This window comes from Lotus japonicus, chromosome 5 (genome assembly GCF_012489685.1).
Source record: "Lotus japonicus ecotype B-129 chromosome 5, LjGifu_v1.2".
NCBI lineage: Eukaryota > Viridiplantae > Streptophyta > Magnoliopsida > Fabales > Fabaceae > Lotus > Lotus japonicus.
In genome coordinates this window covers 40,915,406-40,926,321 of record NC_080045.1, presented here as the reverse complement: position 1 = coordinate 40,926,321, position 10,916 = coordinate 40,915,406, and the positions used below count along the sequence as shown (strand labels likewise).

Sequence of the window (10,916 nt, the reverse complement as noted above, 5' to 3'; positions counted from 1 at the left end):
TTTTTTTGAAATATGTTGAATAAAAGTTTGAGTATCTCATAGGAATGGACTCTGAAAGCAGCATCCAGCAAAACAACAAGAGAAAGAGAGATCGTAGACAATGGTCTAATGATGAGGATGAAGCATTATTAGACATATTGATTGAAGCTGTTAACCAAGGTCAAAAGTATGAAAATGGACAATTCAAAGGAAATACTTTGAAAGCAGCTGAGGCTAAATTAGAGAAGAAGTTTCCTGGATGTGGTATTAAGGTGAAACCACATATTGAATCTGCAATGAAGAGGCTCAAGGGAGTTTATAATGTTGTTTATGATATGCTGAATCAAAGTGGATTTGGTTGGGATGATGAGAAGAAGATGATTAAGGTGGATAGTGAAGATGTCTGGAATGAGTATATAAAGGTTTGTGTTTCTAATTTTTCCTCACTAATGAATTCTTTTCTTTGACAATATATTTGTGATAAATTAAATTATTTTCATTTTGTGTTGTTTTAGAGTCATCCAAATGCAAAAGATTATAGGAATGCACGAATTCCACTCCTTGAAAAGCTTGCTTATGCCTTTGGAAAAGACCGTGCTACTGGAAAATTAGCTTATTCACCTGCAGATGTTGTTGAGGAATTGGATAAAGAAGAGGAAGAACAAGCTCATCATGATGATGTTAGAGTGGAGATGACCCCGACATCATCTGTTAATAAATCACAATGCAGAAAAGATGACCTTGTGGAAAGTCAATCAAGGAAAAAAAAAACAGAGGAGCAAATCTGATTGCTAATAGTATATCTGAATTAGGAAACACTCTTGGGAAATGGCTTGAATTAAGTGCTGAAAGATTGGCTGAGGCTAGTAATAGCCTCAAAGTTGATAAAGACATGTTTGATGATTCCAGGGGCGTCATGGATGAGCTGCTGAAAATGGGTTTAACAGATCAAGAGCGTTATGCAGCTGGAGATAAAATAATGTCTATGCCTCATCGTGTGCACATGTTTTGGGCTTGTCATGGAGAGGATCGTCTCAAGTTTGTGAAATCATTGATATAATTGCTTTGGAGAATGACATATTGTTAGACAATGTTTATGTTATTTTGCTTTGTTTATGTTGGCTTCTCTACTACATTCGGATAGTTCACCATTTTGTTGGATGTTTATGTTATTTGGCTTTGTGATGTTATTTCTAGGGTGGAGATGACATTGCTTTTCTATTACATTCGGATAATACACCATTTTGTTGGGCGGTGTTTATGCTATGTTACTTTATTTTGATGGAGGATGTTTATGATATTTATGTTATTTATAAGAAGCACATGATTCAACTTATCTATTATATTTTCACTATTTTTGGTATCCTTATTTAATACCCATGGTTTTTCAAGTTTGGATGTGCCTTGGGGTGCTGATAATGCTGTCTCAAATTATGGTTTGAACTTATCTATTTTGGTCTTTATTATTAGTGAGCAACTTCATTAGGACTAGTTTATAATATTTGTGGCTCTTGTTTTTGTATGTAGGTTATAATCTTTGTTAGTCACTTGAGAGAGTTTTTGCCTATGCTACTATTTAATCAAACATTTCTTTTGTTTTTTCGAAAAAATAAAACAAAAGTGTCCTTTATGAAAATAATTAAAAAATAATAAAATTATTTATATCATACAACTAATTAAAAACTATTTTTATTGATATAATTTTAGATATTAATTTTAAATACTGTGTAAAATATAATTTTGGAAAAATATACATTTAATTTACACTAAAGGGTAATTCTGTCAATTGAGTATAATATTTATCATATCCTGTTGTTATCCAGTCCACCTCAAACACAGGATAGGATATAGGTATATCCTATCTGGTGCACACCAAGTGCGTCGTGCGTGTGTGCTTGATGACCAGACCTAGGGTAGTGAGTGTGCGAGAGAAAGTGGGTGAGGGCGTGAGGCTGAGAGAGTCTGTATGAGAGAGAGGAGTAACTGGGGTCTATGGGTGCAAATTAAAATTCTCAGGGGGTTCAAAAAAAAACTATACAAGGGGGTAAAGTAGAATTTTTTGTTTTCAGGGGGTTCATCTGAACCCCTCACTCTGTTGTGGGTCCGCCCCTGGTAGTGAAGTTGAAGCCTGATGATAATTAACCAATTATGTAAATTTCCAATGTATATTTTTCAACGATAACCACATATAGTGTACATCTTTTTATGGTGAACTGAGTATATTCTGAACTTTTAAATGCTAATTGATTTGGACTTTTGCATTACACAAAAAAAGAAAAAAAAGAAGAAACGAGTGGGACAGACAGAGACACAGAGTAAACAGGGGAGAGAAAAAATAAAATAAAATATCTAGGCTTCAAAACTTCAATTACGCAGAATAGCAACTATCAGGGAACTTGAAATCACCCAGTAAGTTCCCATAGCAGCGCCACCTGGCACCTACACCAGTAACTGCACCATAAACGCCCACCCACGCCCACCAGACCATGTTCAATCGCAGAAAGAGTACTCACGGGGAATTAGATTTCCCACCCCTAGGTTTAGAATTGCCACCCTAGCCTTTTTAAAAAAATGCCGGGAATACCCTCCGGGACTTAAACCTCCATACCAGTCCAGAGGTTGATGTTCTGGACTAGTCCGAGAGTTAAACCTTCGGATTCTTTAATTACAGTTAAAATAACATGACTTTAGTCCAATTGCAGCAAATATAACATGACTTTAAAATTGAAAAGTTACATAATCTAATTTAAACAAAATTACAATACATAATCCAAGTTAAGCATTGGAAAAGTAAAGCAAAATAACAATACGAAATCTAAGTTCAGCATTTCAAAAGTTACACAAATAGTCCTTAATATAGAATTAGTAAAGAACTAATATTAATCTTCTGTTATGTTTGTGAAGCTTCCAGGTGGAGGTGCACTGTCCTTTGAAAATACCTGTATAATGAAAACATATTCAAATGCTTTGTTGTAGATGTGGAAAAGATTCAAATGCTTTATTTTAGATGTGGAAGAAGATTATCATACCTTGACTACATTGGACAAGGTTATATTCAGATAACAATTAGACTTTCTAGGAGAGAACACAGCGACCTGAAAGCAAAGTGAAGAAACGATGTGATGTCCAAGTTGTCCAAAGAAGCTTAAAATGTTAAAGTTGCCTATAGATTAACCTTTTGGAGAAGCAGAACAGATCCAACAGTTATGTCTTTCGCAAATACGCTTTCAGTGAAGACCTTGTGATGGATACTAGCGCCAACAGTGCCCGTAGGGTCCTAAATCTCAATCTCAGATGTCATGAGAGAAACATGAATCATTTCACTGAAATATAATGAGGAATAAGGAAATACCTTGAGTGTAACTGTTGCATCTCCAAACCCATTGGGATTGCAGGATTTGATAACACCGATGACGTGATCTACTCTTTCATGATGGTGAGTGATTGCGCCCAGAGGAGTGGCAGATCCGTTTAATTGCAGGGCTGAAAGCCAAGCATTGGATTGGAAATCGGGATCGGTGTCGTGGCCGTCTTGGAGGACTTGCCTAACGAATTGTTGGGTTGAAATGTTTGGTTTGTCGTCGGTGGATCTGCGGTGAATCATGGCGGCCTGGACGGCGCCAGCTGGGCCGGGAATGAGAGGACGAGAGCTGGAGGCAAGGTTGTCTTGGCGTTTGCAAGGGCGGATGAAGGTTGATGGTGGATCTTGTTCCATTTCTTCTGGTTATTTCCTACAACATGGGAAGAAGGGAAGTAATGTAATGGTGTAGGATGCCTTTGGTGCATAGGGGACTAATATAGGAAGTAAAGGGATTTATGGTGTAGGAGGAATGAGTAATGGGGTTGGTGGTGAAGATTAATGGTGGTCAGAGTTGGTTGTGTAGGCAGTGATGGTGGTTGAGATTGTAATTGATGGTGGTCAGAGTTGGTTGTGTAGGCATTCTGCTGCTTGATAAGGGTGATCCAGGACTATAAGTTTCGGATCACTCCAGGACTTTAAGTTTCGGATCAATCCAGCACTATAAGTTCCGGACTGATTCATAATTAAATTTACCACCCTCCCTTTTTAAGACGTCCGAGAGTTGAAAACCCGGATTAATATGAAACTTCAAGATTCGTACCTCTAAAACCAGATACTGTCACAGACAGAAACGTGAAAATGCAGTGACAATAATATGGGACAAACAGACCTCGTTACAATACTGGAGCATTGTCTTAATACATGTAGGAAAATATTCTTGCTAATAATATGGTTACAGACATGGTTACAACATTACAAACATGAATCATATTATCAATCTTCTGTTATGTCTGTTAAATCAAAGTTGGTAATAACACAAGGACCAATCCAAACAGTGTGTTCAGCCATAAATCTATCCAAACGCTCTTTATACGGTTTACACCATTCGGACTCGGGTTCTTCAACGTTGTATTCCCATTGGGGAGCAATTGGCGGCATAGGATGTCCAGACACCAACTTCAGCTACATTTAAGAGTATAGTAGTAAAATTAGATATATTTCAATATAAATTGTTTAACGTGACAAGAGAGTGTATTAATAAAAAAGAAGATATGTATTTAATTGAGGATATACCTGTACAAAGTGATTGGTCACATGACCAATAGCTATGACAGGATGTTCTAACGGTGGGGCGCCTCCTCTCATCGGAAGGTAAGTGTAACTAGATTTTAACGAGATGGAGATGAAAACCACCCGAAACCGGTTAGCAATAAGGTACCCCATCTCCGGTAGATGCATCCATTTGGCTTTAGTGGCTCTACCATCAGGAGGGAGAGTGAGACGATTGTGCATGGCTTGTACCACATCATAACCCCACATGCGTGTATAGTGTTTCTCATAGAGTGTGAGTTCTACAATCAGCTCTTCCCTAACCCGAGGCCAACCGTCCTGACCGTTCTGAAGGTCCAGCAATGCAGCGACGACTCTGTATCCACAATTACCATCCCCGACAACATCTATCACTTCATGTATATATGGCCATAAAAAAGATGGCAACTCCGGTAAGTAGATTTTGGAGCCGGTGGCCGTCATAGCCTTCTTGTTCTTTGACTTAGGAGCTTGCGATGTTGGAGTTGTTTTAGGAGTTTTGGTGAGCCTAGGTTTCCTCTTGCTAGCTTTCGATTCTTGTTCTTTGGTCTGATTGTCAACATGTTCCCAATGTGAAAGGTCACGCTGGGTGGATCCTATTGATTGACCTCTGGGAGGTTTGGTTTTCCTCTCCTTGGACGATTGATTGTGCTTTATCTTCACTTCAGGAGGACACAATGAACTGATTTGAGGGCAATAAAGCTCTTTAAGCTTCCTTCTCAGCATACTTTGGCCCGCATCATCCAAGGTATTGAAATGAGCCCACAAAGCCTCAATCTCTAGCGGCATGCATCCACTGTTTGAGGTTTGACTCTCCACAACAGGCACTTGTTCCCAAGAAAGTATCTTCCAGAATGGATCAACTGCTGCATACGGAATTGAGGCCATACTCTGAAGTGCACAAGCGCAAGGTAGTCCATGAGTGACTTTCATCACGCAACCGCATTTCTCACCATGACCCCAAAATCTGTTTTGTTCATCATACATTAGGTGAAGTGCATGTTTAGCAACGAATCCTCTCATATTCTTATACATTGGAGACTTGAAACGGTGCTCTACAATGTTAATACTGCGCTCAAACGATGCTTGTATTGCATTGTGGCGTACAATGGTCAACCTATCAATTGCTTCCCATGAATCGCACAGGTTACCCTTGCCGTTCCTAAGCATCTTCTTCAAGCTTGCATGTGCACTTTCAGCCCTGCATACAAACATGAAGCTAGTCTATCAAGCCTATCAAATGCATACAAAAAATGAAACAAGCCTATCAAATGAATCAATTCTATCAAATGAAACAAGTCTATCAAATGCATACAAAAAATGAAACAAGCCTATCAAGTGAATCAATTCTATCAAATGAAGCAAGTCTATCAAGATTGCATGTGCGTAGTACCTGTTACTTGTTGTCGTTCCAAAATGCTTCACTCTGTTTGTCCATGCCTTCACAAATTTCTCCTTGTAAACCAACCAAGTGTCATAAATGTACGATGTGAACCTTGGATGATCCTTACACATATCACACATGTCGCTCCATTCCTCCTCAAATTGTGTAGTTGTTTCCGCATATACCACTTCATTCCACTTTTGCATCACTAAGGCTTTAAAATCCGTTGTGTCAACCCACAATTTGCACTTTGCCTCAACATTCTTGTTTATGTGGAATAGGCATAGTAAATGGGTAGCCTCAGGAAAAATATTCCGAACAGCACTGAGTAAAGCCAATTCCCTATCAGTCACAATCACTCCAGGTAATCGGGCAGGGTCAGCAAGTAGAGATTTCATGCACTCCAAGGCCCAAACATAGTCAGGTGTGCGCTCACGAGTCATGTAGCAAAATGCAATGGAGTAAGTCAGACCAGTAGAAGTGAGGCCAACCATTTCAAGCAATGGAATTTGAAATTTGTTTGTCTTGTATGTGCAATCCATGATTACCACGTGAGGGAATGTGTTGAAGAGTTTAATAGCATTAGGATGAGCCCAGAAAAGTTCCATAATGACACCCGAATCTTCTTCATGTCTTTCAAAGTGAACATAGTTGGCTTCTGCCAACTTCTTCAGCAAATATTGCATCTCTGTAAGTGGCCCGCGGTCTAATTCTTTAACTTTTTTGATGCGATTATACACTTGAGTGATGGTAGACAAGTTACCCGGATTATTTTCCTTCAAAGTGGCCAACATGTGTCTCGGTGGGACCCAATTGTTATTCATGCTGTCGACTTGAACCTTCTCTTCTTCTGTTAGTCGACCAGCATAGGAATGGTCAACCAAAGATCTAGCTGGTTCATGGTTGTGTACCCCTTCCAACACTTTCAGCCACCAATTTTTATCACCCTCCGTAGGTCGTCCTTTAAGTTTAAAAGGACAATCACATTTTTGTGATCCGGTGGAGTTGTACTTGAAGGACTTAGGGTCCTTGTACGGGATGTACACACCATGCTTCGAGCACCGCAGAACAATATACATATTTCCACCTTTTCTGGAATAATCAGACCTTCCAGTCACAATCGCATATCCATTGTCCTTCCCAACATTCTTAGCCCATTGTTTAAGGTCATCAACAGTTTCAAATATCTGTACAGTGGTAACATATCATTTTAAAATTAGTAATCAATTCAAGCATCACTAAACAATAATGTCATTATGGTATACGCAATGAATACCTGATCGGTCGACCATAAATGAGTGGTATCCACACTTATAGGCTGAACATTATCTTGTTGTTGAAGCAACATTCCTTCACTGACATCATTATCTTGTTTTAGAAGCAGCATTTCATCATCATAGAAAAATGTGCTCGTCATACTGCCTGCATAAACCAATCTGCCACTGGTTAACAGTCCGTATAATGAACATTCGTACTAATCCGAGACTATAACTCTCGTACTAATCCGAGACTATAACTTTCGTACTAATCCGAGACTTGAACATTCGGATTTATGTCGAGGCAGAAAAGTTGAAGTGATGGTGGTGGCAAAAAATGAAGAGAAATTTAAATGGTAGAAAATATAAACAAACGTATATTATTGGCAAATTATAATGGATGCAATGATACATACCAAGGTGGTGCTGGTTGATGAAGGTTGTTGTTGGTGGTGCATGAAGGTTGTTGTTGGTGGTGCAATGATGGTGGTGGGGGGTTGAGGGGTAGTAAGAAAAGAGGAAGTGAGGGAGTGAGGGTGATCAGAAGTGAAATGTAATGGGGGGTGGTTTGGTGGTTGAGGAGTTTATGCAGGCCATAATGGTGGTGAGGTAGGTGAAGCTATGGAGTAATGGTGCTGAAAAAGGTGGTAGAATCTGTCAGAGGTGTCCGGAAGTTGAAGTTTCATACTAATCCGAAGGATGAAGTTTCATACTGATCCGAAGGTTGAAGTTTCGGATTATATCTTGAAGATTAAACTTCATTACAAGGGTTTGTGTTGTTGAGTGCCAGGTTTTGGTTTCCATTACAAGGGTTGATTATTAGGGTTGGTTATAAAAGTTATTGATTTTTAAAATTATTAGGGTTGATTATAAAAGTGAAAAAGAAAAAAAAATGTTAAAGTGAAGATAAAGCTCACAAATTATTAGGGTTTAGGGTAAAAGTGAAAAATAAAAAAAAAATATACGTTAAAGTGAAGATAAAACTCATACTAATCCGAAATAGTAGTGCAAAATACATAGTCCCCTAATATCATAATAGTAATGTCAACAAAATGCTCATACAACTAATGTCCCCTACTGTCCCCTACCCCGACGACCTCCCCTACCCCTACGACCTCCCCTGGCTCCTGCCCTGCCGCCCTCCCGGCCACCTGCTGCCCTGCCGCCCTCCCGGCCACCTGCTCGGCCGCCGGCTCGGCCACCTGCTCGGCCACCTACTCGGCCACCTGCTCCCAGACCTCCTCTCCCAGCAGCGTAAGCAATGCCCTGTGTCCCAGCCAAGTCCTGGAGGATGCGAAGTGCTCTCTCCGTTAAAGCGCGGGCCTGTGTGCCTGGCAGCAAAGCATCATCCACCTCAAGTGACAACTCAAGGACTTCTAAAGCCCTACGCAAAGCAGCCTGAAAGTAAATAATAAAAAAAACGCTGTTAGTAAATCACATACAGAAAACCACAAGTGCATAAAGAAAATAGAAATAAAATTTAAAATTCACCACGGCACTGAGATCAATCCTCCTCTCATCCGGTATGATGAAACAATGAGACACTCTAGCGTACCAATCCATGTAACCGCCCACAGCCTGTCCCTCCTCTATAGCAGGGTCGCCCTCAGGGAACATGTACTGCACATAACCTGCGAATGCCGCATCAACAGCCTCAGCTGCGGGAGATCTATCCATCTCACTAGGGTGGCGCGGGATCGTCTGTATATACCCAAACTGTCACATGACCCGCTCCGGAAGATGAGGTCGCACAGCAGGGGGATAGGGACACCGAATGTAGCCTGAGAACAAAGCCCTCTCATCCCGCTGTCGCCATTCCCTGTGGGCCTCATATGGAGTCCAAGTGACGTCGTCGGCCGTCAACTCATCAAGTAGTACTCGCCTCTCGTCAAGCCTAGCATGCCCCGACCGTGACTCTGTCCACCTACGAGCTCTGGGCTGGTCCTCTGTGTAAGCCGGGTTCGCATACCGGCGAACGAGCCTGTCTGGAAAGTGCTCAAAGACCCAGGCCATCAACAGGGAAGTGTAACCGCCCATCTGTTTGACCCCGCTGCGAGAAGACTGTCCAAGCTGGTCGTACAACGTGGCAAGGGCCATGGCGCCCCACGCGAACTCCGACACCCGCTCAAGATCCTGTAGCATGCCTATCCAACGGGCGGAGAATGAGTGCCCCCCACTCTTGTCGGCGAACAATGTCGCGCCAACAAGATGCATCAGGTACATCCTGGCTGCATGCTCGTACCGCCCCTCTACATTACAATGTAATACCAATTATGATTAAGTAAATATAAATAATAGTTGGAAAAAGTTCAGATAATGAATGAAACAAACCTGCAACAGCTTTCGGGTAAAGGTCTCGCAAGAAGCTGAACCTCATAGTCGGACCCCTAAGCCTATCAAACTCAGCCATGTACAAATCTGCATCCCCCCTAACAGCAAAGCGCAGGTCTCTGCCACATCATATCTCGAGGCCACTCCTGGAGTGTAGAATCTCCCACCAACCGGGATGTGAAGAAGAGCGGAGACGTCGTCAAGGGTGACAGTCATCTCCCCAAATGGCATGTGGAAACTACTAGTCTCCTCGTGCCACCTCTCCACAAGGGCCGATATAAGCCCTGGATCCGTCTCTACATAGCTGCACCTGACCAGTGGATACAGTCCGCTCCTCTCCACAATCAAGCGGACCTCCCTGTAATTGTCCCCCTCACACGTCATCAGCCCGAGCTTCGTACCAGCAGTGGCAAGCCTCAAATCACCTCGCTCAGAATAACGAGGGTCAGTGGTGCCTAGTAGGGTATGCCACGTCCACGGCGCTATGTGATCCGGGTAATGCTGCAGAAGTGACAACTCAACCGGCCCACCAGGAAACGGTGGATCTCTCTGGAGTGGCGGCATATTCGGATCCTCTACCTCTACATCCTCACCCTCAATCTCAGACTCAGACCCCGACTCCGACCCCGACTCCGACTCCTCAACTGCATCAATATCAAGTGAAGAGGTGGAAGGCTCAATAGTATCGTGGGCGGTAACCTCAGGCGTCGACTGAGGAGAAACCTCAGTAGCAGTAACCTCAGGCGTCGAGAGAGCAGGAACCTCAGTAGCAGGAACCTGAGTAGCAAGAACCTCAGTAGCAGGGGCAGGAACCTTAGTATCAGGAACCTGAGTAGCAGGAACCTCAGTAGCAGGGGCAGGAACCTCAGTGGTCGCCTTCGGAGTCCCCTTCCTAGCACCCTTCCTAGCCCGCTTCCGAGAAGTCGACACATCTGTATCATGATCACCTCGCCTATGAGAAGCGTGGAGATAGGCACGACGATCGGCCAACTCTTCAGACGATACCCTCTTAGTTTGCTTTGTCCTCGCCATAATCTATCAGAAAAAATAAGGAAAACAGATTAATAGCTATGTAATGAGTAACTAACTAGTTGAAGCAATCCACAAGTATACACAGTAAACTAATGTTATGAAATTTCAATACAATTCAAATAATGTTATGAAATTCAAATGTGAAATCTCAAGTTGGTTATGTCCTTAACCACTACCCTAAGATAGCCAAAGCATGGAAATTATCTTCACCCCATTCATCTTATCATGAAAAACAATAACAGAAGCAATAGGAGAGACAGTACTGAATTCTCTCCAATCTTATCTGAACGTCCGAATCTTGAAGTCCTGAACCAGTCCGAATCTT

At 41.9% G+C, this 10,916-nt stretch overlaps 4 protein-coding genes and 1 pseudogene across 4 annotated transcripts; 1 reads left to right on the top strand and 4 right to left on the bottom strand.

The window, feature by feature from the left end:
- Positions 1 to 26: 26 nt before the first annotated feature.
- Positions 27 to 1,324, top strand: LOC130721051 (uncharacterized protein At2g29880-like; annotated as a pseudogene).
- Positions 1,325 to 2,398: 1,074 nt separating this feature from the next.
- LOC130719475 (uncharacterized) lies at positions 2,399 to 3,988 on the bottom strand. The gene is made up of 4 exons (XM_057570102.1): positions 3,332 to 3,988; positions 3,155 to 3,256; positions 3,009 to 3,074; positions 2,399 to 2,918 (listed from the first exon to the last, which is right to left on the bottom strand). The coding sequence occupies exons 1-4, from the start codon at positions 3,692 to 3,694 to the stop codon at positions 2,859 to 2,861; spliced, it is 591 nt and encodes a 196-aa protein (XP_057426085.1). The 5' UTR covers positions 3,695 to 3,988; the 3' UTR covers positions 2,399 to 2,858.
- A 232-nt stretch (positions 3,989 to 4,220) lies between these two features.
- Positions 4,221 to 4,733, bottom strand: LOC130720935 (uncharacterized). Its single transcript, XM_057571639.1, has 2 exons — positions 4,574 to 4,733; positions 4,221 to 4,462 (listed from the first exon to the last, which is right to left on the bottom strand). Exons 1-2 carry the CDS (start codon positions 4,721 to 4,723, stop codon positions 4,274 to 4,276), a joined length of 339 nt encoding a protein of 112 aa, XP_057427622.1. The 5' UTR covers positions 4,724 to 4,733; the 3' UTR covers positions 4,221 to 4,273.
- A 15-nt stretch (positions 4,734 to 4,748) lies between these two features.
- Positions 4,749 to 8,905, bottom strand: LOC130719555 (uncharacterized). The gene is made up of 6 exons (XM_057570174.1): positions 8,720 to 8,905; positions 8,335 to 8,626; positions 7,249 to 7,394; positions 5,982 to 7,159; positions 4,802 to 5,789; positions 4,749 to 4,757 (listed from the first exon to the last, which is right to left on the bottom strand). Exons 1-6 carry the CDS (start codon positions 8,903 to 8,905, stop codon positions 4,749 to 4,751), a joined length of 2,799 nt encoding a protein of 932 aa, XP_057426157.1.
- LOC130720934 (uncharacterized) lies at positions 8,389 to 10,772 on the bottom strand. The gene is made up of 3 exons (XM_057571638.1): positions 9,560 to 10,772; positions 8,720 to 9,477; positions 8,389 to 8,626 (listed from the first exon to the last, which is right to left on the bottom strand). Exon 1 carries the CDS (start codon positions 10,589 to 10,591, stop codon positions 9,602 to 9,604), a length of 990 nt encoding a protein of 329 aa, XP_057427621.1. The 5' UTR covers positions 10,592 to 10,772; the 3' UTR covers positions 8,389 to 8,626; positions 8,720 to 9,477; positions 9,560 to 9,601.
- Between the last annotated feature and the right edge of the window lie 144 nt (positions 10,773 to 10,916).

Bases quoted from the DNA above. Each gene is read 5' to 3' on its own strand.
- LOC130719475 (XM_057570102.1), bottom strand. From the start codon at position 3,694: ATGGAACAAGATCCACCATCAACCTTCATCCGCCCTTGCAAACGCCAA. The intron at 3,257-3,331 runs GTATTTCCTTAT...ATTGAGATTTAG, and splicing joins ATGCAACAGTTACACTCAAG to GACCCTACGGGCACTGTTGG. The intron at 3,075-3,154 runs GTTAATCTATAG...CTTTGCTTTCAG, and splicing joins CTGTTCTGCTTCTCCAAAAG to GTCGCTGTGTTCTCTCCTAG.
- LOC130719555 (XM_057570174.1), bottom strand. From the start codon at position 8,905: ATGGATAGATCTCCCGCAGCTGAGGCTGTTGATGCGGCATTCGCAGGT. The intron at 7,395-8,334 runs GTAGGGGAGGTC...TGGTTTATGCAG, and splicing joins AGCCAGGGGAGGTCGTAGGG to GCAGTATGACGAGCACATTT. The intron at 7,160-7,248 runs GTATTCATTGCG...ACCACTGTACAG, and splicing joins ATTTATGGTCGACCGATCAG to ATATTTGAAACTGTTGATGA.
- LOC130720935 (XM_057571639.1), bottom strand. From the start codon at position 4,723: ATGGGGTACCTTATTGCTAACCGGTTTCGGGTGGTTTTCATCTCCATC. The intron at 4,463-4,573 runs GTATATCCTCAA...TCTTAAATGTAG, and splicing joins TGACCAATCACTTTGTACAG to CTGAAGTTGGTGTCTGGACA.
- LOC130720934 (XM_057571638.1), bottom strand. From the start codon at position 10,591: ATGGCGAGGACAAAGCAAACTAAGAGGGTATCGTCTGAAGAGTTGGCC.